A 20,654-nucleotide genomic window follows, 5' to 3' on the forward strand; every position below is an offset into this window, starting at 1 on the left:
TCTGCAATTATGCAGTAATCCAGGCTATTCTGATGTTATAATAAACCTCAGATCTTTTGCTTTTAAGTGTAAGGTCACACTAGCAATCATCAGGCTGCAGAACTCACACAAACGTTGAAAAGTGTATGCTCCTCTGAACAGGGCACCTTTTACCCCAGTCAGGGTCTCTTCTCTACGAATGAGCAAGGTGTCCAGTCCTCACTGCTCATTATACTCCTCTTTAGCATGAAGAGGGAATGACTGAACAGAGATCTAGGCTGGTATTTCCCAACAGAATTAGTACTGTTAAGTCTATGGAGGGAAAACATTTCTCATGTAATATAGTAAAAGAAGCTTTTACCTTGGGAATACAAGTTTGCCAGGCAGTGACAGACGGGGAACATCTCTGCCCACATTTGGTCCCAGGTGAAGTTTCCGGGACAACACGTCCAGGGGATTATCAGCTGGTTGTGTGGCCACTTTCACCATAACATTGCTGTTGAAGATGTAGGCAGAAAAAAAGACCTACAGAGCAAGGAAATCAGAAGTCACAAACTGCAATTACACAGCAACTCAAGCTGCATGTATTTTTGCTTTGCCTATTGAAGAAAAGAAAGGATATTTTCCAAATTTTCCATATACATATGATGATGAAAGGCAAAATGTATTTCAAAAATTCAGCTAGAGCTTTTTACACTATTAATCCTCAAGAATAACTGGAATATACTTTCTGATATCAAGATACTGATTAATACCTTGAGATCCTTTGGCAAAGGATCTGTCTGGACAACAAGCAGATAGTGTGGGATGACAAATGCAGATAACAGCACCCTGAATATAGGAGAAAGCTGCAGAACAGAAGAGGTGACCATAGTGCTCACTCATAAATGGAATGAGGCAGCCCTTGTTTCCAAGAGGCTTTTATGCTACAGCCCATCCCACTGGAAAACTGCCTGGCTGCCAGAGCTGTCAGTGGGTGCTGCCCTGGATCAGTGCTCAGTGTTATGCAAAGGTAAAACAAACCCCTCTTCCTATTACAAAATACATTCTGTCAGGTTTCTTGTAGAAGTGCACTAGGATTTTATGCCAACTTTTCTGGCTGCAAGTCCATTCACATTCCTGTTCTGCATATAATCAGAAGCCAACACATGCACCCTTTGCTGGTGTGGACATGGCTTTCTTTGTGTGTATGGGAAATGCTTGTTCCCATCTTCAGAGGGCTTTCAAAATTTGAGGTCCAAATTTTTTTTTTTAATATAATATGCAAAAGTCAAAATATTCTAATCTTATTTCTGGTTTTTTTTCAAGTAATTAGCAAGAAGATAATTCTGTATCCTGTTGTAGAATTCAGCATCTCAGAATGGAGTGGTGGAGCTGATCTTTTGGCTTTGCCAGATTTCATCAACTTTATACCAGCAAACTTCATGTAAAACTAGTCCCAAGCTGATTACAAATCCAAAGCATAAAAACAGTTTTAGCAAAACCAAACCAAACACTTACCCAAAAGACATCATAAATTAGTAACCCAGAGAGCAGCAAGCAGGAAACCTTCAGGCTCGGTAGCCGAACAAAGGCTATCATTGCAACACACAGGCCCATAGCCAGAGCTACAAAATGCAAGACATTATTAGTTCATTAAAAATAGCAAAACAAACAGAAAAACACCAATCCCAAGCCACTATCTCCCCCTAGAACCCCAAAGAAGCCTCTGTTTGCACCTGTGCAGCTCAGCACACACTTAGATGACTGTCTACCATTTCCAGACAGTGAAATTCTTAACAGGGTTAAGCAAAGTCAAAATACATTCAGTAGCCAACTGCAAACATGTCCCCATAGAAGCAGAGATCACTCTGCAGGCACAACTGCCTGTTCCACTCAACTTCCACCACCCACCACAAAGAAATGTTTCCACATCCTCTGCCTAGAGACTCCATCTCCCCTGTACAACCCTGACTACCCACTTTAAAACAGAAGCAACAAAACAACTTTGAATTCTCTGTGCCTCAAACACAAACCTCTACTTTTCCTCTATTAGGTTTTCTAACAAATGCATAAAATAAATAAGATCCTTGACTCTTAATTCAGAAAGGGCGTGGTTACGTGACTTGTTAGAACTTGGTCTAACAAAAACCCATTCAAACCAAACTTCTGCTTGGGCAAGACTGTGCAAGACTGCCTGAATACCATGAAACGTCACCATTTAGATATCCAGGGATTTCCCAATAACCAAAATGTGTGTGAAAGCTTAGGGGGAAAAAATATGGGTAAGTTTTTTCCTAATCCCTCCTAAGAGTGAGTTTTCAACCAGATCAGTGAGCTGAAGAACGTAACACAGCTCAGATTTTCACTCTGTACCAAGGGGAATTTTGTCAGGGTAGAAAGGTAAGATTTTAAACAAAAACCCAGTCTTCACATTTGTGTCATTGCCTGCTTCTTTAAGCCCAGCCTCAGCTACCAAGGACACTTAACTGACAACTGAATGTATTTCTACTGGTTACAAGTAAATCCCCAAAGAAATACTTATAATGAAACAAATTTTTAAAAAAATCTTAAAAAGCAAATTGGCTTTTATCTGTGGTATCAGTCTATTTGCAAGGAATAATGGAGCCCTGCTGGGATCAGATTACAGTCAATCATGCAGACATTTGTCAACAAAATGTCTTTGTCTAACACGACACAGAATTTGTAAGAAGTTACAATCCCATTTTTGCCAACTGGAACTGCAGGGGAAGCCAATTCATTACGCATATGCCCACCAGTGTGACAACTGGACTCAGCCAAAATGGACAAATTAACTTCTGGATTCTCAGGCTGTAATTATGGGGCTGTGAAGCCACCTTACACTTGCATTTCACCTGAAAGCTGGGGCGATCTTCCATCCAATCACTAGGGAAGCAAATCTATATGCATTCAAGGAATAAGCATGCCCCAGAGGCCTCCTGCCATCGTGGCTGCTTGCAGTGCCTAGGGGCTGCATCCCAGCAACTCTGTCAAGTCCACCTTATCTCTTGAGAACTGGCAACCTTAGCACAACCCCAAGTGTCACAGCAGCCAGTTTGAACAAAGCAATGGGATTACTGACATAAAAATGCACCCTAACTCACGCTGCAGAACTGTAAGAAACTGCACAGCAAGCTACAAAATGTGAGCAAATTATTGAGTTTTGAAAAATTTGACACAGCAAAGCAGCAAGAAAAAGAACTGTATTCAGTAATTCAGTATAGCCATCAGTTACAGACCTCCTGGGCAGAAGAGCAAATACAACGGAACAGACTGTTTTAAATTAAAGAGGTTTCTCTAAAGCCAGTGTCAGTAATAGCTCAAGCAAGCCTATATTTAGGAGAGGATTTTCAGGTTATAATTAATGAGAAATGGAAATATTTTAACTAGTGTGAGTTTTATCTATTGGTCACACACTCCATTTCTCTCTCACTGAACACAGGCACATGCCCAAGGCATCAAACTAAGCAAATACTGGGTAGAAAAGGAGATGCAAAAAATCCTTCAGAGCTGACAGTGAAATACACATGCTAATAATTACACAGTTTTGCAACTGCTTTAAGAAACGCTGGTAAGTTTAAAAGGCAAGAGAAGCAGGAATGCCCAAGAGCAAGTACAAGTAATATGGGCCAAAGTGCAGTCAATGGCTTCTCTAAATGGAAGCCAGCTTCCCTATCCAAGCTCATGCATAGTGTTAACAAACAATATAAGGCAAATCTTCACTGAAATATACTCCAAATCATTAAAAAATAGACAAAGATGAGAGAAAGAAAGAGAGGTAGAGCAGCCACACAACCAGCAGCTCTGGTTTGGAAGTGCTGTGCAATTGGTTAACAAGGCTGAATAAGAAAGCACTGGAAGAGTTAACCCTCAATTAACGGAACAAATTAACTCCAGAGTTCCTGCAAACACACTTCTTATGGAACAGGGATATTCTGAGGATTAAGAATATTCTTGCATATGTGATTAGACTCTCTGGCAGCTTTCCAGCTCTCCTGCATCCACAGCAGGTGAAAGCTCCAAGATGCTGGTGGTGTGGGGTCTGGTTTACAAAGACTTCGTAAGCTAGGGAAGCCTTAACTTCTCCCACAAGTCACCAGGTTGTGGTGGATCTGATCTAATCACAGTGTATTTTAAAAGAAAGGAATAAGAACACAGGCCCAATTGCTGCTGCAGCTCCCGGGGTATCCGTGACCATGCCATTCACTCTGTAGCTACAGATATTCCATACATCTATAGCATTCCTGTTGTACATCTCCAGCTCTGCCCACTATTTAGGAAAGCTTTTATTTTAACCAGGCTTTACCAGAGAATGGTGACCATCCTTGGTGATTCTGTCATCAAACAATCTGCTCTGAGAAATAAGCATTTCAATACCTATAAATGTGCATCATCACATGCCAGAACAACCCCCCCAGAGCCAACACGGGCTCACTCTACCCTGTAACACGTCCCTGCCTTTAGAAGCACTTCAGCCAAGGGCTGTGCAGGCAGGGGCAGGGTAGGATTTGGGCAGCGAAGGCTGTTCCAGCAGGAACCACCACACCTCGATTTTGTAAGGCCTGGCAATTACCAAGAAGTAATTCCCGTGTTCTCCTCAGCTCTCGAGCAGCAACGCTCTTTCACACTGAGACAATCAACTGCACAGCCCCGACCAAACACCCAGGACTCTCCGGAATGTGCTGCTCAGAAGGAACACCCACCCCGTTCCTCCAGCTCCTCCTCCAGCCCCGCCCAGGCAACGAGCAGCACGTTCACAACACCTGGTTCATTCTCTGCCGACGGCCAAACCGAGGATCCTCCCGGGCCGGGCGCAGCCAGCAGCTGCCAGCGCTGCCTTAAGGACAGGAGTGCTCCACTTGGATGCATGTGGGCAGCGGTGCTGATGCCTGCACTGCTGCCCACACTGCTCTCCGCATGGGAGTCTCTGGCATCTCCAGGACTCAGCCACAGAGAAGGCAGAGATGATGGGATCCCACAGGCAGCAGCACAGTACGAGGACTAAAGCTCCAGTGAGTTTCCCTGATAAAGGCCAATAAAAGCAATTCCCTATTTAGTGTCACTGGCAAACACTGATTTAAATGGATTTGAACAAATGACAGGAGGATCACCTATATAGTTCAAGCTCCCTTAATATAAACTACACAAAATAATTCAAAGCGAGATAGCAGCAACACAATTTAGTAAATCATAAAAACCTCCAAGACAAATAAAAGCCAGACACCACTCTGCACCAGCAGCTCAGAGCTCTGTAGATGAATTACTGCAAAGTCCACCATGTCAGACTGAAGCACTCACAAAAATAACTATTTTTAACTAAACGCTTCTGCTGGTATCTCAGTGTAGACAACTCTTCAGACTCTGCCAAAATCCACACTTGACATTCCTTTGAGCTTTGCAGCTACTGCAGATCAAGTGTCACCCTTGATTTCATGGTAGGCTACTCTGCTTATCACAAAACAGACTTTGTCTGCTATTTTTCATTTAGTATCTGGTATTTTAAAAGGTATTTCCCCTCCATACAACAGGTGGGACCTTTAAAGCAGTTCAAACCACGAATGAAGCATAGCGCCCATATACGAAAGAAAGAATGAAGATGCCATGAGAGGTTTCAGTAGTAAGGACTTGCTGCTGCTGCTGCCTCGTTTAGGAGAAACTGGAAGCTGATGGGATGAATGTTTTCTATTGTAACAAACAATTTCAAGGGCAGGTAATGCTGCAATTTTTCCTCAAGCAATCAAGACCTCAGGGTGCCATTACACCATGTCCTAAGCCAATTCAGGAGCCTGACACTGCTGAGAAGCAGAGGTCCTGCTCCTGGCTACCCCTTCATGCCTTTGCTATTATATCCACTCCATCCCCTCAGATCCCATCATGCTGCCACTTACCTTCTGCACATACCTGACTACACAATAATCCATCTCACTGCAGCAGCAGCAAAATAGGCTAGCAAAACCCAAGTATGCTGCCATTCTAGCGAGCTGGATCAGTTTACCATGTGATTAAGAGAGTGCCAGAGCTAGCACAAGAGATTTGGAAGGCAGGAGGGAAGGACGAAGGCTCCTTTTCGGAACAGTAAACTGTGAATTCAGGTCAACCACCATGAAAAAAAACCAATAAATCACACCCTCAAGCCAGCTGGCTGATTGCCAGTTTCACCCAAGGCCATCTCACCACCCAAGGCAAGCATCACTGAGATCAAAGACAACCAGCTACTGTGAGCTGCCTCATACAACAAATTATTTGAGCATTGGAACCAATAAACAACAAGATGCACAGCAAAAATTAACCAGATTTTTAGGCTCAAGCTATGAATCATACACAACCACTGTCTCCACACATCTTTAACTCAATCCGGCCATTCACCCTACACCACATGGTAGATGTGTGTGAAGTGCGGAATATCTTTCATGAGTGTTGTGGCACTTCCCCGGAAGCTTTTACAAACCAGAAAAACAGGTGTCCCAAGCACTCCCCAGCATGTTCCTGGCAGTGGCTCTTCAGGGAGTCTGCCACACAGCTCAGCAGCCAAGCCATTAATATCAGCAAATTTCACCCATCATCACCAGGCAACTGATGTGTCAGAACAGGCACAAAACAGTAGTAAAACCCCTTAATTCAAATACTCACCATCCATTAAGAGCCAGTGGCCAGTTAGGACCCAGATAAGGACAAGCATCACAGACAGAAAAAATGAGAGTAACTCAGCAGCAGTGAAACGCCCACAGCAGCCAAAGGAAATCCTAGAACAACACACAAACATCAGCTGGAAGACTTTATGTTTCCATTTGAAGAACAGAAAGTGGACACTGTTGGAACAAGGCTCAACGGCTGATGAAAGATCAGCTGAAGGGAAGTTCCTTTGCCACAAATAGGTACCAAAACAGCAACAAAATAAAAGCTTTCCTCACACTCAAATACTGTGTATAAAGCATGAACTGCAGAGATGGAAAAAACCCTGTAAATCTTGGCACTGCTCTTGAAATTGCCACCATTCCTAGCACCACCTAAGATAGTGCTTTTAGCAACATGAACACCAATCACAAGGTTAAAAAATAAAATTAGTTTCAAAACATGACATTAACAACTGTAATTTCCACCGGTTCAACTACAGTCTCCGGAAGCGCCAGCATTAAAATCCAGAGTCCAGTGTTAACAAACATTAAAATCCAATGCCAAATCCCAAACTCTAAAATCTCAGCCAAAACAAGCCAAACTTATTAAAACTCACTGTTGGGAAATCTAGTCCCCTCTAGTGGTATTGCATTTCCCAGGCTGGCAAGTGCAAATGACTTGAAGAAACTGTGCTTTCTACTTTCAAAGTGGAAACATGATGTTGGCACAAAAAATATGCACAAACATCAGCCCTGAGGTTAATGCATATTAAAGAATTCTCATTAAAGAAATACAACACACAAGAAGAGGAGCAAAGGATTGCTCAAGTCCTTACTTGTTCTGAGGTGAGCAAGGCCGTGTTAAGTACTGGCACATCGGGAGCAGAAGGAAAGCAAAAGCTATTGTTGCAAGGACTACAAAAAGAAGAAAAGGTAATATTAGGACATTCAGACCTAATTTCTACAGAACACAAACAGGCTTCTCCAATTTGAAAAAGCTCTTGCAACAACGTCCCATTATCATATGCTCAATATTATTCCAGCATGAGCAGCTCAAGGCTCTGAGGCTTTCTGCACAACAGTGAGCCTTCAGACTGAAATGAAATGAAAGCTGTCAAAGGAATGCAATGCCCCATCCCCAAACCTTAAAAAAAAGTTTTAAATCTATTCATGATCATGTCAGCAAAAAAAAGTTTTCACATATTCTGAGTAAAAAAAAATCTACTACAAACTGGCTGTGAGATTTTCCTTCAATTTTTCAACATAAGACACAAACTAACTCAGCTTAATAAAGGGGGGTTTTTTTTCCACTTTTTAACTCGGTAATTTTTTCTCCCATCTCATTCAAAACTCTTTATTCATTACTAAAACACAGTACAACTTCAAATAACTTATAGCCAGTAGCTGCCAATTTGACTTTTTTACAATATGAAACGCTTCAAGTTTTTGAAGACAGAATTATAAAAATACATAAATATCCAAACAGACTATTTCCATAAACATTTTCAAGCAGCATACTTATCCCACCCACACATTTGTAAAAACGTTTAGTAACTGCTGGTATTTATAATCATTTTTCCTTCCAGTTTTTTTAAAGGACTGTTTAAAAGGCTGGAGCGTGAGGGCGTGGAGACACTGACATGTGTCACAGACATCCAAAACTGTGCCGCAAGAACAGACTGCAATGAAAATGGAAGCCACTTGGAACTTTTTGCATGCTGCAATTCAGATCTTTGTGCTGTCCTGTACTTATTCCTTTAACAATTACTGTTGCTGGTTTTTAAAAGGGAATTTTCTTCTCTTCTCAAATGAAGATGATGGGAGAGAATCAAACATTCTCTTACAGATTAAGCCATTCTCTACACAGTTTAAACCAACTGGAGAAAAATTTGTTTGGTCAAACCATATCTTTCCCTTCTGGTGGGAGGAAGATTTGAAACAAAACAAAACCACAAAAGGAGAACTCAAATAATCTAAAAAGAAAATTTAAGAAGTGTCTGCATACAAACAGCACCATGAAAACTCACAGTTCTGTCAATACTTCAGAGGGGGAAAGAAAACCAAAACAGGCAGGGAAAGAATGAACAGTGTGGCAACTCTGCACAAACGGAACTAAGAACCTCTTTGGAGGTGCTTGGTAAAAGAACACTGCCCAGAAACCCTGTGCCCCTGCTGCCCTAAGTATTGCCTATCCTCCCTGCTCCCTACCCTGCCTCTAACACCACAGGCTCAACCCTCTTTGCCCTCGAAATCTCTCCTCCCCCTTTCTCCCCCCTCCTGCTCTGCCCAGCAGGGAACCCCACACCTCCTGCCCTGGTGTCCCCATGCCAGGCTCGTTCAGAGTGTGAGAGTTAAACTGCCATGACACCAATGCAGAGAGCCCGCAAGGACCCACTCCCAGTGTCGCTCCTGACTGTTCAGGCTTCCAGTCCCAAGCCTCCCATCCCCTCCAGCCTCAATCCCAATGATTCACTCGGGAATCTCTTGGCTTAACTCCTGGCTGCAGGCAGTGCCAGCTTTGGGGCTCTGCCCTCTGCCGAGCAGTGGGTCCTGGCCTTGGCTGCTTGCTGCACCTACCCTTGCTCCTGACTCTTCCCTGAAAGGCAAATCTCTGTGAGAGAAAGGTTTAGAAGGGGTTTAAGAAACTAGATATCAGCTGTAATTTAGCAGTCCCCCACATCAGTCCTACTAACCACAGAGGATGTAAAATAGCATGACCTGAGCTTCATGGGACAGAGGGACCAAGTTCCAGGTCCCAACTCCAGAAGGGTCCCCATCCTGCTGTACAGCCTCTGAGCTGTACATTTGCTTTTCAGAGGTTCTGGGCTTGATGACACCCTCTGATGCAAGCCGAAGGAAAGGCACAAACATACCAAAAAACAGGTTCAAGAATAAAGATACCCAAGAGCACTGATCCCCAATCTCCTGAAACCTGCAACAAGCCCCAAAGGACAAAAGATCCTCTAGTTACACACAGAAGTGTTACAAATAAAGTTAAAAAGCCCAAGGTCATTTAAAAAATAAACGGACCAATAACCCTGACAAATTAAAATTCCTCTTTTTTCATATATCTTTCCTTGTAATAGCTTATATATTTGTGTGTATATGTTCCCTTGATATCTAGCGTACAGTAGAATCTATCCGAAGAATTTTTTAAGAGGAAAGAACATATGTGTCATAGGTCAAAGTTATAAAAGCAGAATTCAACAGACCTCTACAGGAGGTAGAATTAGACACGAGTCTCAATACTAGATATTTAAGATTTCACCCATCAACACCAGCCCTGTTTAAGAGGCTGGAGGGGATGCACAGCTCAGGAGTTAAACCGTGAGGCAAAAGCCTGCAATAAAGTAGGAGAGAATGAGAGGTATTTGGGAGCTTAAAAATCTTCACAGACTCAGTATGGGGACTGAGTACAATTTTTGGAAGCTGCTCTGTATCTGGAGCAGTAGGAAGACTCTTGCTACTCTCAACAGCAGCTTGTCTCTTGAAGAATTGCAGTAAGATCAAAAGGCAAAAATTTTCCAAAAAGCAAAGCCTTGGTATTTATTTAAAAGACAAAATGTAAATGCTAAACAGGATTGGAGGATTTGCAACTTATTTGCAGGTTAAGTTTCAATTTTGTTCTAAATTCAAGCAGTACAAAAGACTAATATTCAAATGCTAGTGAGACCAGAAACAGAAAAACTGCATGAAAGCAAAACCAAAACTGAACTAGGAAAGAAGTCTCTGGACAGGATCTCCAAAGTTACTTCCCATTAAGTACCTGAATTATGAAATACCATGTACAGTTCTGAGCATCGATTTATAAACAAGTGAGCTTTACGCAAAATAATGCATCTGGGCATGTTTAGACTTCTGGCAATTTATAGTTCAGTAGGTTTAGCACATCTCTAAGTGGAAAATACTTCTCAAATAATAGTTGTCACTTTATTTATAGCTACAGAGACATGAAAATACAACTGTGAAACTTGATGATTCTTTTTTTTAATGTACTGTGACATGTATTATAATTCTTACCAACAATATTTAATTATATCAATACTTTCTGTTCTAGTCCAAGTATTACAAAGAGAAGAAAACTTAGTCACCTGCTGTGCATATTGTAAAGACAACTTGAACTGAGTCGAAGAAGAAGAACATAACTAGGAGAGACACGGACGCTCCAATGGGCAGGAACAACGCCTGGGTGGAATCGATGGTTTGAATACCTGGAGGAGAAAGGGGGACACTGAACTTGTGTTTAGTACCACACACAGACACCGGCCCTTGCCAGCACAGGGGAGGGCTCTGACAGCACATTCCCTTTCAGTGCTGGTGCACCAGGCATTGACTTGGTGCTCTCAGAGCCCAGCATAGCTGCCTGTGCAGAAACACTCCAGCTATGTGTGCACTGCAACAGTCCCGCTCTGCAGAACCCAGGAACTGAAAGTTCAGTTTTATCTTGTGCCATAGATAGAAGGAATAACAAGTTATGAAAATTAACATTATTTAGGGATTAGAATCACTTTACACTGAACAGAGACACTCTGTTCTGTGTTGAACAGAGCATATGTAAGGTTTACTTAATCTCTTAACACAAGGTGAAAAGCCTGACCAATGTTAGGCTGACCCAGCTCATGCAAAGGGTGCCACAGCTTCAAATTCCACTTGGTTGAAGGCCACCAAGCTCTTAAATTGCATCACAGGTTGCAATCACCAGATAATATCAAACCTAACAATAAAGGGCAGTTTCCAAAAAATACCTAAGTTGTTTACCTGCTTATGAAACCACCAGATCAGTGCAGTGCACTGTAACTGCCTTTTTGCTAAAAAGCAACATGAATTCAGGCTCACATTTTAAAGCTGGCAGTAATTTTAAACAGGGCAGAGATACTAAATTATTTTATTCTCAGTATTTTCCCCTACCTCACCCATGCAATGTGACTACCAGGGATGTTAATCATGGGACAGGACAACTTTTACCGTATTTCTGAGTTTTCAGAATTACCAGCAAAATTGAGAAGCCCACCTAACCCAACAAATTCCAACACTTAACCAGTCTCTGTAGCTATATTTACATTTGATCCTGGGGTGGGGGAGGGGGGAAGCCACAAGCAGCAACCCAATTAAAAATACAAGACACACTTCTACTTGTAGAGCACTAAAGTAATAACACATAACATCAGAAGTAGTCACTTCCTAAGTGACACAGACCTAGAAGAGATGTAAAACCAGCTTGACATCAACTGTGTTATCCCAAAACAATTAAATACTGCTGTATGAAGGGGTTTTTACCAATCCCAGAATTTGATGGATAAGCCTTTAGGTTGTGAGACATACCCAGACAAGTAAATATACACATAGATTGTGTGTCTGTGTGTATTTCTGTGTAAGAATGTGTCTTATTTTTTCCTGTCAGGAGTGGCAAGTCATATAAATAACAGGTTACCTGTACAACTCAGTTATCAATGTATCTGATTATGTTGAAAAACCTCAAACATACATGAAATACACTCACTACAACTTAGTATCTGTCATAAATATTCAACCCTTTTCATAAAAGAAAAGCTGAACAAAAGACATGGAAGTCATGACACTTGCACATGGCCATGTCATTTATTAGTTCAAGTCGTGATCTATTATTCTTAAACATAAGTAGCACAATAAATTTTAAAAATAAAAAGCAGAAGAGCTCAGCCACTTGGGATTTCTACATTGCTGGGGTCTGGTACATTAAAGTGCAATGTACAGCCCAGTGATGACAGTGTGAAGATACAAAAATTCTGATCTGTGACTTAGATCTGTCTCCTTCTGCTCTGAGAAGGCACATTTATTCACATGCCCTTCAACTTCCCAAGAGAAAAACCGAACAAAACAAAAACCCAGAAATGACACACTACACACCACCTTGGCATCTAGGAATTAGTGCCTGCAGCATTAAATGTCAGAGTTCTTCATTTCATTTCTGATCATTTTGACAGCTAATCCCCTTAATGTGCTTTACTCCCCAGCCCCAGACTGTCTTCTCTTCCTTTTCAGATGCCAACTGTTCATTGCTGTATCACCAAGCACAGCAACCTCTTTGCTCTGTGCTGCCAACAGAAGCAGTGCTCTGACAACTATTTAAATTCCAAGAGTCTACATTAGAAAAGACAAAAACAGCAAGAGACACATACAACATATGTTAAAATTTCAAAGATCTATTTCTTGCTTTAAACAAAACAAGCTTAGCATTCAGGGTTTCATGCTCAGGGCTTCTCATTCCTGCCTTCTATACTCCGGGAAACTATTTCATTCTAGAGTCTATTCTCAAAATATGGCAATATAAATTGCTCTAAGTTAAACTCAAGTATGAATTTACAACATACTATGCACACTGTGTTCCACTCTAACTGTTCGGTTCCATATTTTTACCTGCAAAACTGTGCATGTCAGATGGCCAAGCTGCCTGGAATCTATTTATAGATTACAGAAGGGACAGTCACCACGCAGGAGCTGACATGTTAATCCCACTCTGAATAGAGAGTGTGCAGACACATATTTCGTTGTCCATTATAAATGAGTTGCCCAGAGCTATGTGAATTCTCTGCTTCAGTTTCTCTACTGATAAGGCTGAATCCTCCTTAGGGGCTTGTCAGTGCACCCCACGATCTCTCCCTGCTTACAGGCTGGCCAACATGCCATAGCAATGAGCTCCAGACAAAAAGGAATTACATTCCCTTCTCCTAACTGTGGGGTGGCTTTTTAAAAAGTAAAGCTGTTTCCATTTCCAGTAAAACCTGACAAGTTGCGCCACATGCAATTTTTACACATCATGGAAATGTTATGTTGATGTCCTAAATTCAGCTTCCATGGGTGTGAGCCAGACGTGGACAGCAGTGTCAGCACAGCGAGGTGGGAAGTGCCCAGACACAGCCTGGGATCAGGTGAATCTGCAATGCAGCAGCTCAAACACATGCACAGGTGAAGCAGGAGGTGCAGCACTGAAGTGAAGCAAGGAAGGTAAGGAGTAAAGCTGACCCTTACTGTTATTGGTGCTGTTGCCATTAAAAGACCCAGCGGCGCTGCTGTTGTCTTTCTCTTTGTCTTGATTCTCAAAGTCCATGTTCAGAGACCTTCAGGGAACAAAGCACATGCAACAGATGAGTTCCAAACTCCTGTTTAGGCTTATCAGCTGCAGTCTCATTCCCTTGGAAGCACCCTTCCCCTGGAAAAGCCCTGTAATGATAGTTACTAGAAACACCACTATACACAGTGAGAAATTAAAATAACTGAAGTGCTTTGTTCCAAGTGTTGTGTCCCCACAACCCAGATTCTGACAGTGAGACCAGTCATCAAGTGTCTGCACTGGGGAGTGCTAAATATCTGTGCTGCTGTTTGTTGTTACCTGATTTCTGGGAAGTGTAGAACACAATAAACATTTCAATTCTCTTGTGAATTTGAACTCTTTCCAAGTTCTCATTTTGTTCCTTTCCATTCAAATTTGACTATCAGGTTTCATTTTTAAGACAATATTATTTCCTTCCTCAAAATGTTGTTATGAATGACCCAAACTAGCTTTTAAGTGTCTGCTTAATATAAGGTCTTACTTCACTGAAGAAATTTCAGCGAAGCCTAGAAAATTACCAATGTATATTTTACATGCACACAGAACAGACGACTAGAGGAAGCTCTGAATAAGTAGTACAAATTGATACACTTTAATTAATCCACAGGAGCTGACAACACTCCCAAGTACCCAGCTCAGCTGTTATTGATTCATTTTTTCATTTTGATGTACACATTTTTAAAAAGTTTCAATTTAGCACAGTATTCTACCCCTTTTGCCACAGTCCGTCACTTTGATGCAACTTCCAAATTATATTCTAGCACATTTGGCATAACTTTCTAAAAAGGGGGAATTTCACTTAAGGTCTGTTTTGACCAGCAATCACTTCTATTGTTAAATTTGATGTGCTTTTTAACAAAAATACCAGCAATCAAGTTTACCATGACAGTTTCTCATTTGGATGCATGTATTTAGTTGCATATTGATTTATTCAAATGAGCTATAGAGAACCACCAGAAGCACTGTGCATCTCTCACTGTACAGCTCCTGTCTTAAGCTTACAGCAGCATCCAAGTATTTCAATAAAACTTCCAGGTCAACAGGCATTAAACTTCTTTTCAAGTTTAGCTTAACTGTGCTACGCAAAGTAAACAAATTCTATTCATTTATCAGACCAGTAATAAATACACCACAGCCTTCTAAACAATTCTAGAGGTGGCACAGTTATTTCATTGCAGTGCACTGATCATCTACTGCAATGCACAGGTGAGCAAGTCTGTGCTGCAGTCCCAGTATCTGGAATTAGGCACAATCAAATTTATAGGATCAAGACATGTGTGGTGCATTAAAGACAGAGGGGTTGGGCAGTTTCACTCCATAAAACGAAAACAAGAAAAAGGCTCTTCCAGCATAGAACTGGTTTGTTTCCTTTGTGTCTATAAAGCAAGTGCTCCCCAACAGCGTTATGAGATTAAAGCAGCTCTTGATCTCAGGCAAAACATGAGGAAGCTTCCGCATCAGACACACAGTACTTGTACACAGATCATGGATCATCAGCTAAAGAGTTATCGAAAATGCAAAGAGGCAAGGGAGGAATACTAAAATTCTAACAAATTAAATCTGTTGTTCTTAGCTTGTTCTTCTAAAGATTTCTTTGCTCCGCCCTTCATTTGGAGTACCTCCATCCTTCACTCACACTCCCTTTTTCCCCATGCATTGTAGCTTTATAATTTTCCCCTCAAGCTATAAAAATCTGGGAGAAGGCTGACAGTCCTCCAGGACTTGGTCCAAGATTCAGGCAAACAAGATAATTCTTTTCTCAGTGCAGTGTTTTGTTCCCCTCTGAATTAGCACCGTTTAGCAAGAACCTCATACCATCATTCTCCCAGTGGCATCGGGCAACTCATAACTTAAGGGATTGCTATCAGCAGAGAAAACTGGAAATAAAACCTATTAGATCTACTGTTCATAAACAACCTCGGTCCCCCCTCTCTTTTCATTGCAATAGTGTCAGCAATTATTATTACCTATAAATATCCCTGCCTCCAAAGCAAGCATAAATTAGGAAATTACTTTCACTTAACAACACAGCTGCTCTTCCAAGCCAACCTCTGAATAATCTCCAACTGTTTTATGATTTGGCTCTTCCCTCTGCTACAAATCATCGCTAACATAATAAAAAAAATTGAGAAGCGATCACTAAAACACCTTCCAAGAAAGTTAAAAATCATACTGTAAAACAAGATAAACTCAAAACTACTGGGCTGTGGAGAAATGGCAAGCTGAGAAATGTTCACGGTTTTGTTCAAGTTTTTCCTGGGCTCCCAAAGGGAATGTTGAGCCAGCACCTCCCCTGGGGCACTGAACTGCTCCATTGTTTCTTCTGTGGGTCCTCAGAGCCCCCGCTGGTTGGATTTCCAGCACAGGGTTTCAAAGCAGGCGAGTCACCCCCTGCAGGGAGCCACTCCAGAGGGTTAAGGAATGAGTAAGTTGCTGGCACGGCACTATCTGCAAAGTTCAACTATGGATCGCTTCCACTGCAGAAATGCCTCATGGAAACCCTATAGGAGATGTTCTTATCAAACAATGGAGAAAATAGCAACACATGGATCTATCTATACACGCACCTGCAGATGCAATTTACTGAGATTGAGAAGTTCCTTCTTGCTCTACTAGTGAGGACAGTCACCCATCCGAGAGGCTCTGGGAGTATGGGAATGGCCAGCCCTTAGCACACCATGTTCACATGAACACTCTGGGTTCACCATGTGAGCTACTTTCTATTTATACCCACCCAAAGCTTAGAGATAGAAGACCCCTGTGTCATCCCACACTTCTTGGTTTGGCTCAAAAGCAGGTATTTGAACAGGTAGATTCTGGGTTAAATCTGGCTTTATATAAGCTGAGAACCCATGTCTGGAGAAGTGACAGGACAGAAAAAGATTTAGCTGTTACCTGCAAAGTAACCTCAACCTTTAAGTCACAGAGAAGCATTTCGACAAGAACAGGTGGCTATCTTGCCCTCGGAAACAACCTGTTTCAAGCTGAGCTCACCTCTTTAAAAATCCACAACTAACACATCTACTTGCATGCTCCAGTTTACCGTTTGTAATGGTTTAAAGGATTAGACTTGCTCCTTTGGTAGCCAATAATAAAAGTATGTCAAGTTCAAGGGCTGAGAGCAGTCAGAATGTACATGAGAGAGACATTCAGAAGGGCTGGAAGCTAAAGCTCCTGACCCAGCACAAATGTAGGCAGGAGATGCTCGTTCATGCACAGTAAGAGAAGGCAAACTCAACTCTATCACTGCACTTTGTTCTGGTTCTAGGCTTTGCCCATGATTTATTAGACGTTCTTCTGAGTATACTGAGGGTTTGGAATTTTTTCATTTGTTTTGGACAAATGCTACTTCTATTAATAAGGGCAGTGGACCAAGGCTTTCCTTTGTTCCCCTGAAGCCGCCTGCCTTAGATTAGATCCACCACACACATGGATTTTATCCTAATGACTCACCCACCCAATTCTTTCTGATCCTATTACAGAACTTCTGTTTCAGCCACTTGCCAGGAATACTACAATAACTCTACCTGCTTCTTCTCAGTTGAAAATCAGAAACCAAACCCACTTTTTCCAACACAAAGGTTAACTAAGGAGAGCTATTTTCTTTTTGTCGTATGACAGCTCTGCAGGAGACGAACACTCAAATCCAGATGAATACTCCACTGCTGACAGATGAGAATGAGCACCCTAAGCTCTAACTTTCATCTTCCCAGCACATCAATTCTCTAAGAAAATTCATCTACTTTGCCAGAAGTTTTTATTTTACTACTTTAAGCATTTCCAGATAAATATCATTTTGTAACTTATTACCACACTTGAATTTCTTGAATACCTTAATTGTATTTCAGACCCCTTTATTAACGCCACTGTACAATTTTCTGTAAAAAACTGCTTTTGACCTTGCTCGCTGATCAAAGAGAATCAGAGTTTGTCCAAGTCCCCAACATAACTGTGGGTTTCAGCTCAGACACCTGCTAAAGAAACCACATATAGGAGATTAATTAGGAAAGTAGTTTTAAAACTCTGGGACCCTATTTTGGTCTGTAACTCACATCATGGGATCTTCAGGATACATGCAAAAGAAAAAGACTAAAACAGGACATTTCCTCAATGGATTTGTATCCGTCACCATCCCACGACTTCATCCAGTGAGTCAGATTGCTCTGGAGTTCACAGTCCTTACTAAGTGAGTAGTTTTAAATGTAAATTATCGGACAAAATGCTAAGAGCATGTGTAGGTACCAATAGGAATAGGATAGCAAACAGCAGGGGAAAATTTTTAAGGGCAAGGAGCTTCATGAGAGATAAGCAATTTAAGTTCACACACCCCTGCTGTTTTATATTACATTTTACATATATATATATTTATATAAATATATATATTTATATTACATTTTTACATATATATTACATTTTTGTAATTGAATTTTAATAAATTCTATGGCTTCTTGCAGCCAGATGCATAGTCCCTTTTTACACAATTGCATAAATTCAAATAGTTAAAACTTTAATTAGTCCCTCAACTATATGCTAATCTGACTCAAAACTTGAAGAAAAAACTAAACAAATACAACCTTTGACTGCCTTTTTATTCTGATCATCTCTAGATTTTGTTTTCCTAAAGCCCTCTATTTTAATTCCACCAGCAGTGCTGTTATCTAACACTTGCTAACAACAGACAGCTCTTGCAAAAAAATTGGCTGTTTCATTATATAACTTTATTAACTTATGATAGTGATATAAAACCTCTAATCCTAGAACAGCTGCAGCTTATATCATACGTATGAGCACAGCTATCATCTATTTCAGGAATACTCATAGCAGTTCAGAGACTCCATACTGAGTATAACACCTTTTATCACAGAGTTGTGAAATGAAGAAATGTTCTTCAAGAAGCAGAAAGAAAAACATGCTGTATTTAAGTTTAAAAAAATAATACTTTGATATTGTGATTATATTGTTTTAATATGTCAGTATGAGCCTCATTCCTTAGGCACCACTACAGTAAAACAAACTGTATAATACAGCATGTGAGTCTAAAGGGATAACTGTGTTTTCTCTAAACTATACTCAGGTCTCCTAAAATGAGGCAAATTTAATTTTTGAAGACTCAAACTCATCCTGCAGCAGTTCTCAGATGCTTTGCTGGAATTCAACACTGACAGTGTTCCCCAGTTCCCTATTAAGACACTTGAGCCAACAGCAGTGGGACCCGGGGATCGCTGTTTTACAGGACTGGTTTCAAATCCCAGGAGCACATTCTCAATCAACCACCACTGGATAATGTATAGAAGATTCTGATATCGAGAACATTACCTTCTATCTGTCTCAACAATTCTTTTATATCCTCTAAAATATAACTTCACAGAGCTGTCCTCAAGCACAGACTTTTAAGTTATCTTATACATGCTTGTACCATGCCATACAATTACATTTTTTAAAAACCCCAGCTCGCTATTATTTCTTCCTTTTCCATTTCCTAGTAAGTTTTTTTATGTTGGCTATGCCTGACAAAGATACAACGAAACAAAAAGGCATAAACTGTATTCAGTCACTTGCAATATTTTTACTTGAAAAATAAAAAACTCTGCAGAACCTTAAAAAAAAAATCTTACCTGAAACTGCCGTAGACTATGAGAAGAATAGAAATCAGGAAGGTAGACACTTGACTAGAATCCACAAGGGAATATGCCCTGGAACCAGGAAAAAGAAGGCAGGTTTGTCATTGTTAGTGTCCATTTCTCCAGTGCCGTTTGCTATTTCTTTTTCTTATTATAATACAAATAGAGAACTGGATAACAAATCATGGCAGCTCTCTCTGAAGTTCTTGTCTCATCTAGAACATAAAACCTGCAGCTTGTGAATTAACTTACTATATTCAAGGCTGCAGCATGAAAAACCTGTACAACCACCACAGGACAATTCAAAAACCTTGTGGTAATTTATTCTGAACTCACCAGATTCAGGGTTTTTTCCCCTCAAACTCATTAAAATTGCTTTAATTGCAGCTACTGCAACCCTGCATGTCAATAACAGTAACCTGTTTTCCATAACACTTCTTACGTTTTCAAAGTGACAATATGGCAGTTAAGGCTCACTTAGTTGGAGGGAAAAACCCCCAAACAAACAAGAGAAACCCCCCAAAAAACAAAATCCAAACCTCACAACAAGCTGCAATATTCATTTATTAAAGCACACACAATCACTTCCCTATTCCATCTTGCAGTTCACTCAATATGGGATTACTGATGAACATTTCAGGAGGAGGTTTAAATCCAGCTTTATCTCAATTGATTTCCTAATGCAACACACTGTTTTTAAAGCACGGAAATATGAACATTAATACCAGCACAGGCCACCATGCTGGTGGGGGCACAGCAGGCAAGGAGAGACTCTGGGAGTCACTTTACAACTCCCAACTCCATAACTTGTGCAAAAGTAATGGAAAATAACAAGAATTCAATGTTAAAAGACATAACTGAATATTTCTGAAACCAACCAAAAAGCCTAATTTCAGCAAGACTATGGAAGAAAGATAATTGAATTACATGATTGTTCTGAATTAAGTATCAGTGAGCAAGTAAAAACTGAAGACATGAGACAGTTAAGGAAACACTCATCCCATTCCCAATTCAAAAGCAATTTAGAGATAATTACCAAACTGCTAGACACACAATTTAAAATACTTTCTTTTAATATATAAACACAAATGTGAATCTTCTACTACAGAAATTCAATATTAAACACTGATGAACAGACTGCCTCTTTAAAATGAAATTATATACTTATGCAATAAGCTTTTAAGAAATTAGAAACTACTTTGGTTAATTACCATGAATAACTTCAACATATCCCCACACTAAAAGTGAAAAACAGGTATCTCATTTGCTCATAATGTTGGCCAAAACATAAAGACAAGCTTTATGGATCTAATTTTTTGGTATATATAACCTTTAGTTACCAGGCTGTGG

General features: G+C 40.6%; 1 protein-coding gene across 4 annotated transcripts in view; it reads right to left on the bottom strand.

Moving 5' to 3' along the window:
• The window catches only part of SPPL3 (signal peptide peptidase like 3), a 57,883-nt gene that overhangs the window by 4,266 nt on the left and 32,963 nt on the right, over positions 1 to 20,654 (bottom strand). For 2 of the 4 annotated variants that reach the window (XM_048322770.1, XM_048322772.1), the window contains exons 2-8: positions 19,299 to 19,376; positions 13,596 to 13,690; positions 10,685 to 10,804; positions 7,430 to 7,508; positions 6,610 to 6,722; positions 1,480 to 1,586; positions 341 to 504 (exon numbers count right to left, since the gene is read on the bottom strand). In XM_048322770.1, the coding sequence (XP_048178727.1) occupies positions 341 to 504; positions 1,480 to 1,586; positions 6,610 to 6,722; positions 7,430 to 7,508; positions 10,685 to 10,804; positions 13,596 to 13,690; positions 19,299 to 19,376 (756 nt within the window). Of the gene's footprint in view, positions 1 to 340; positions 505 to 1,479; positions 1,587 to 6,609; positions 6,723 to 7,429; positions 7,509 to 10,684; positions 10,805 to 13,595; positions 13,691 to 17,515; positions 17,648 to 19,298; positions 19,377 to 20,654 lie in introns of those variants that run through there. The other 2 variants (XM_048322771.1, XM_048322773.1) reach the window with 2 other exon arrangements.

The sequence above is a fragment of the Corvus hawaiiensis genome, chromosome 18, assembly GCF_020740725.1.
Source record: "Corvus hawaiiensis isolate bCorHaw1 chromosome 18, bCorHaw1.pri.cur, whole genome shotgun sequence".
NCBI classification, from domain to species: domain Eukaryota; kingdom Metazoa; phylum Chordata; class Aves; order Passeriformes; family Corvidae; genus Corvus; species Corvus hawaiiensis.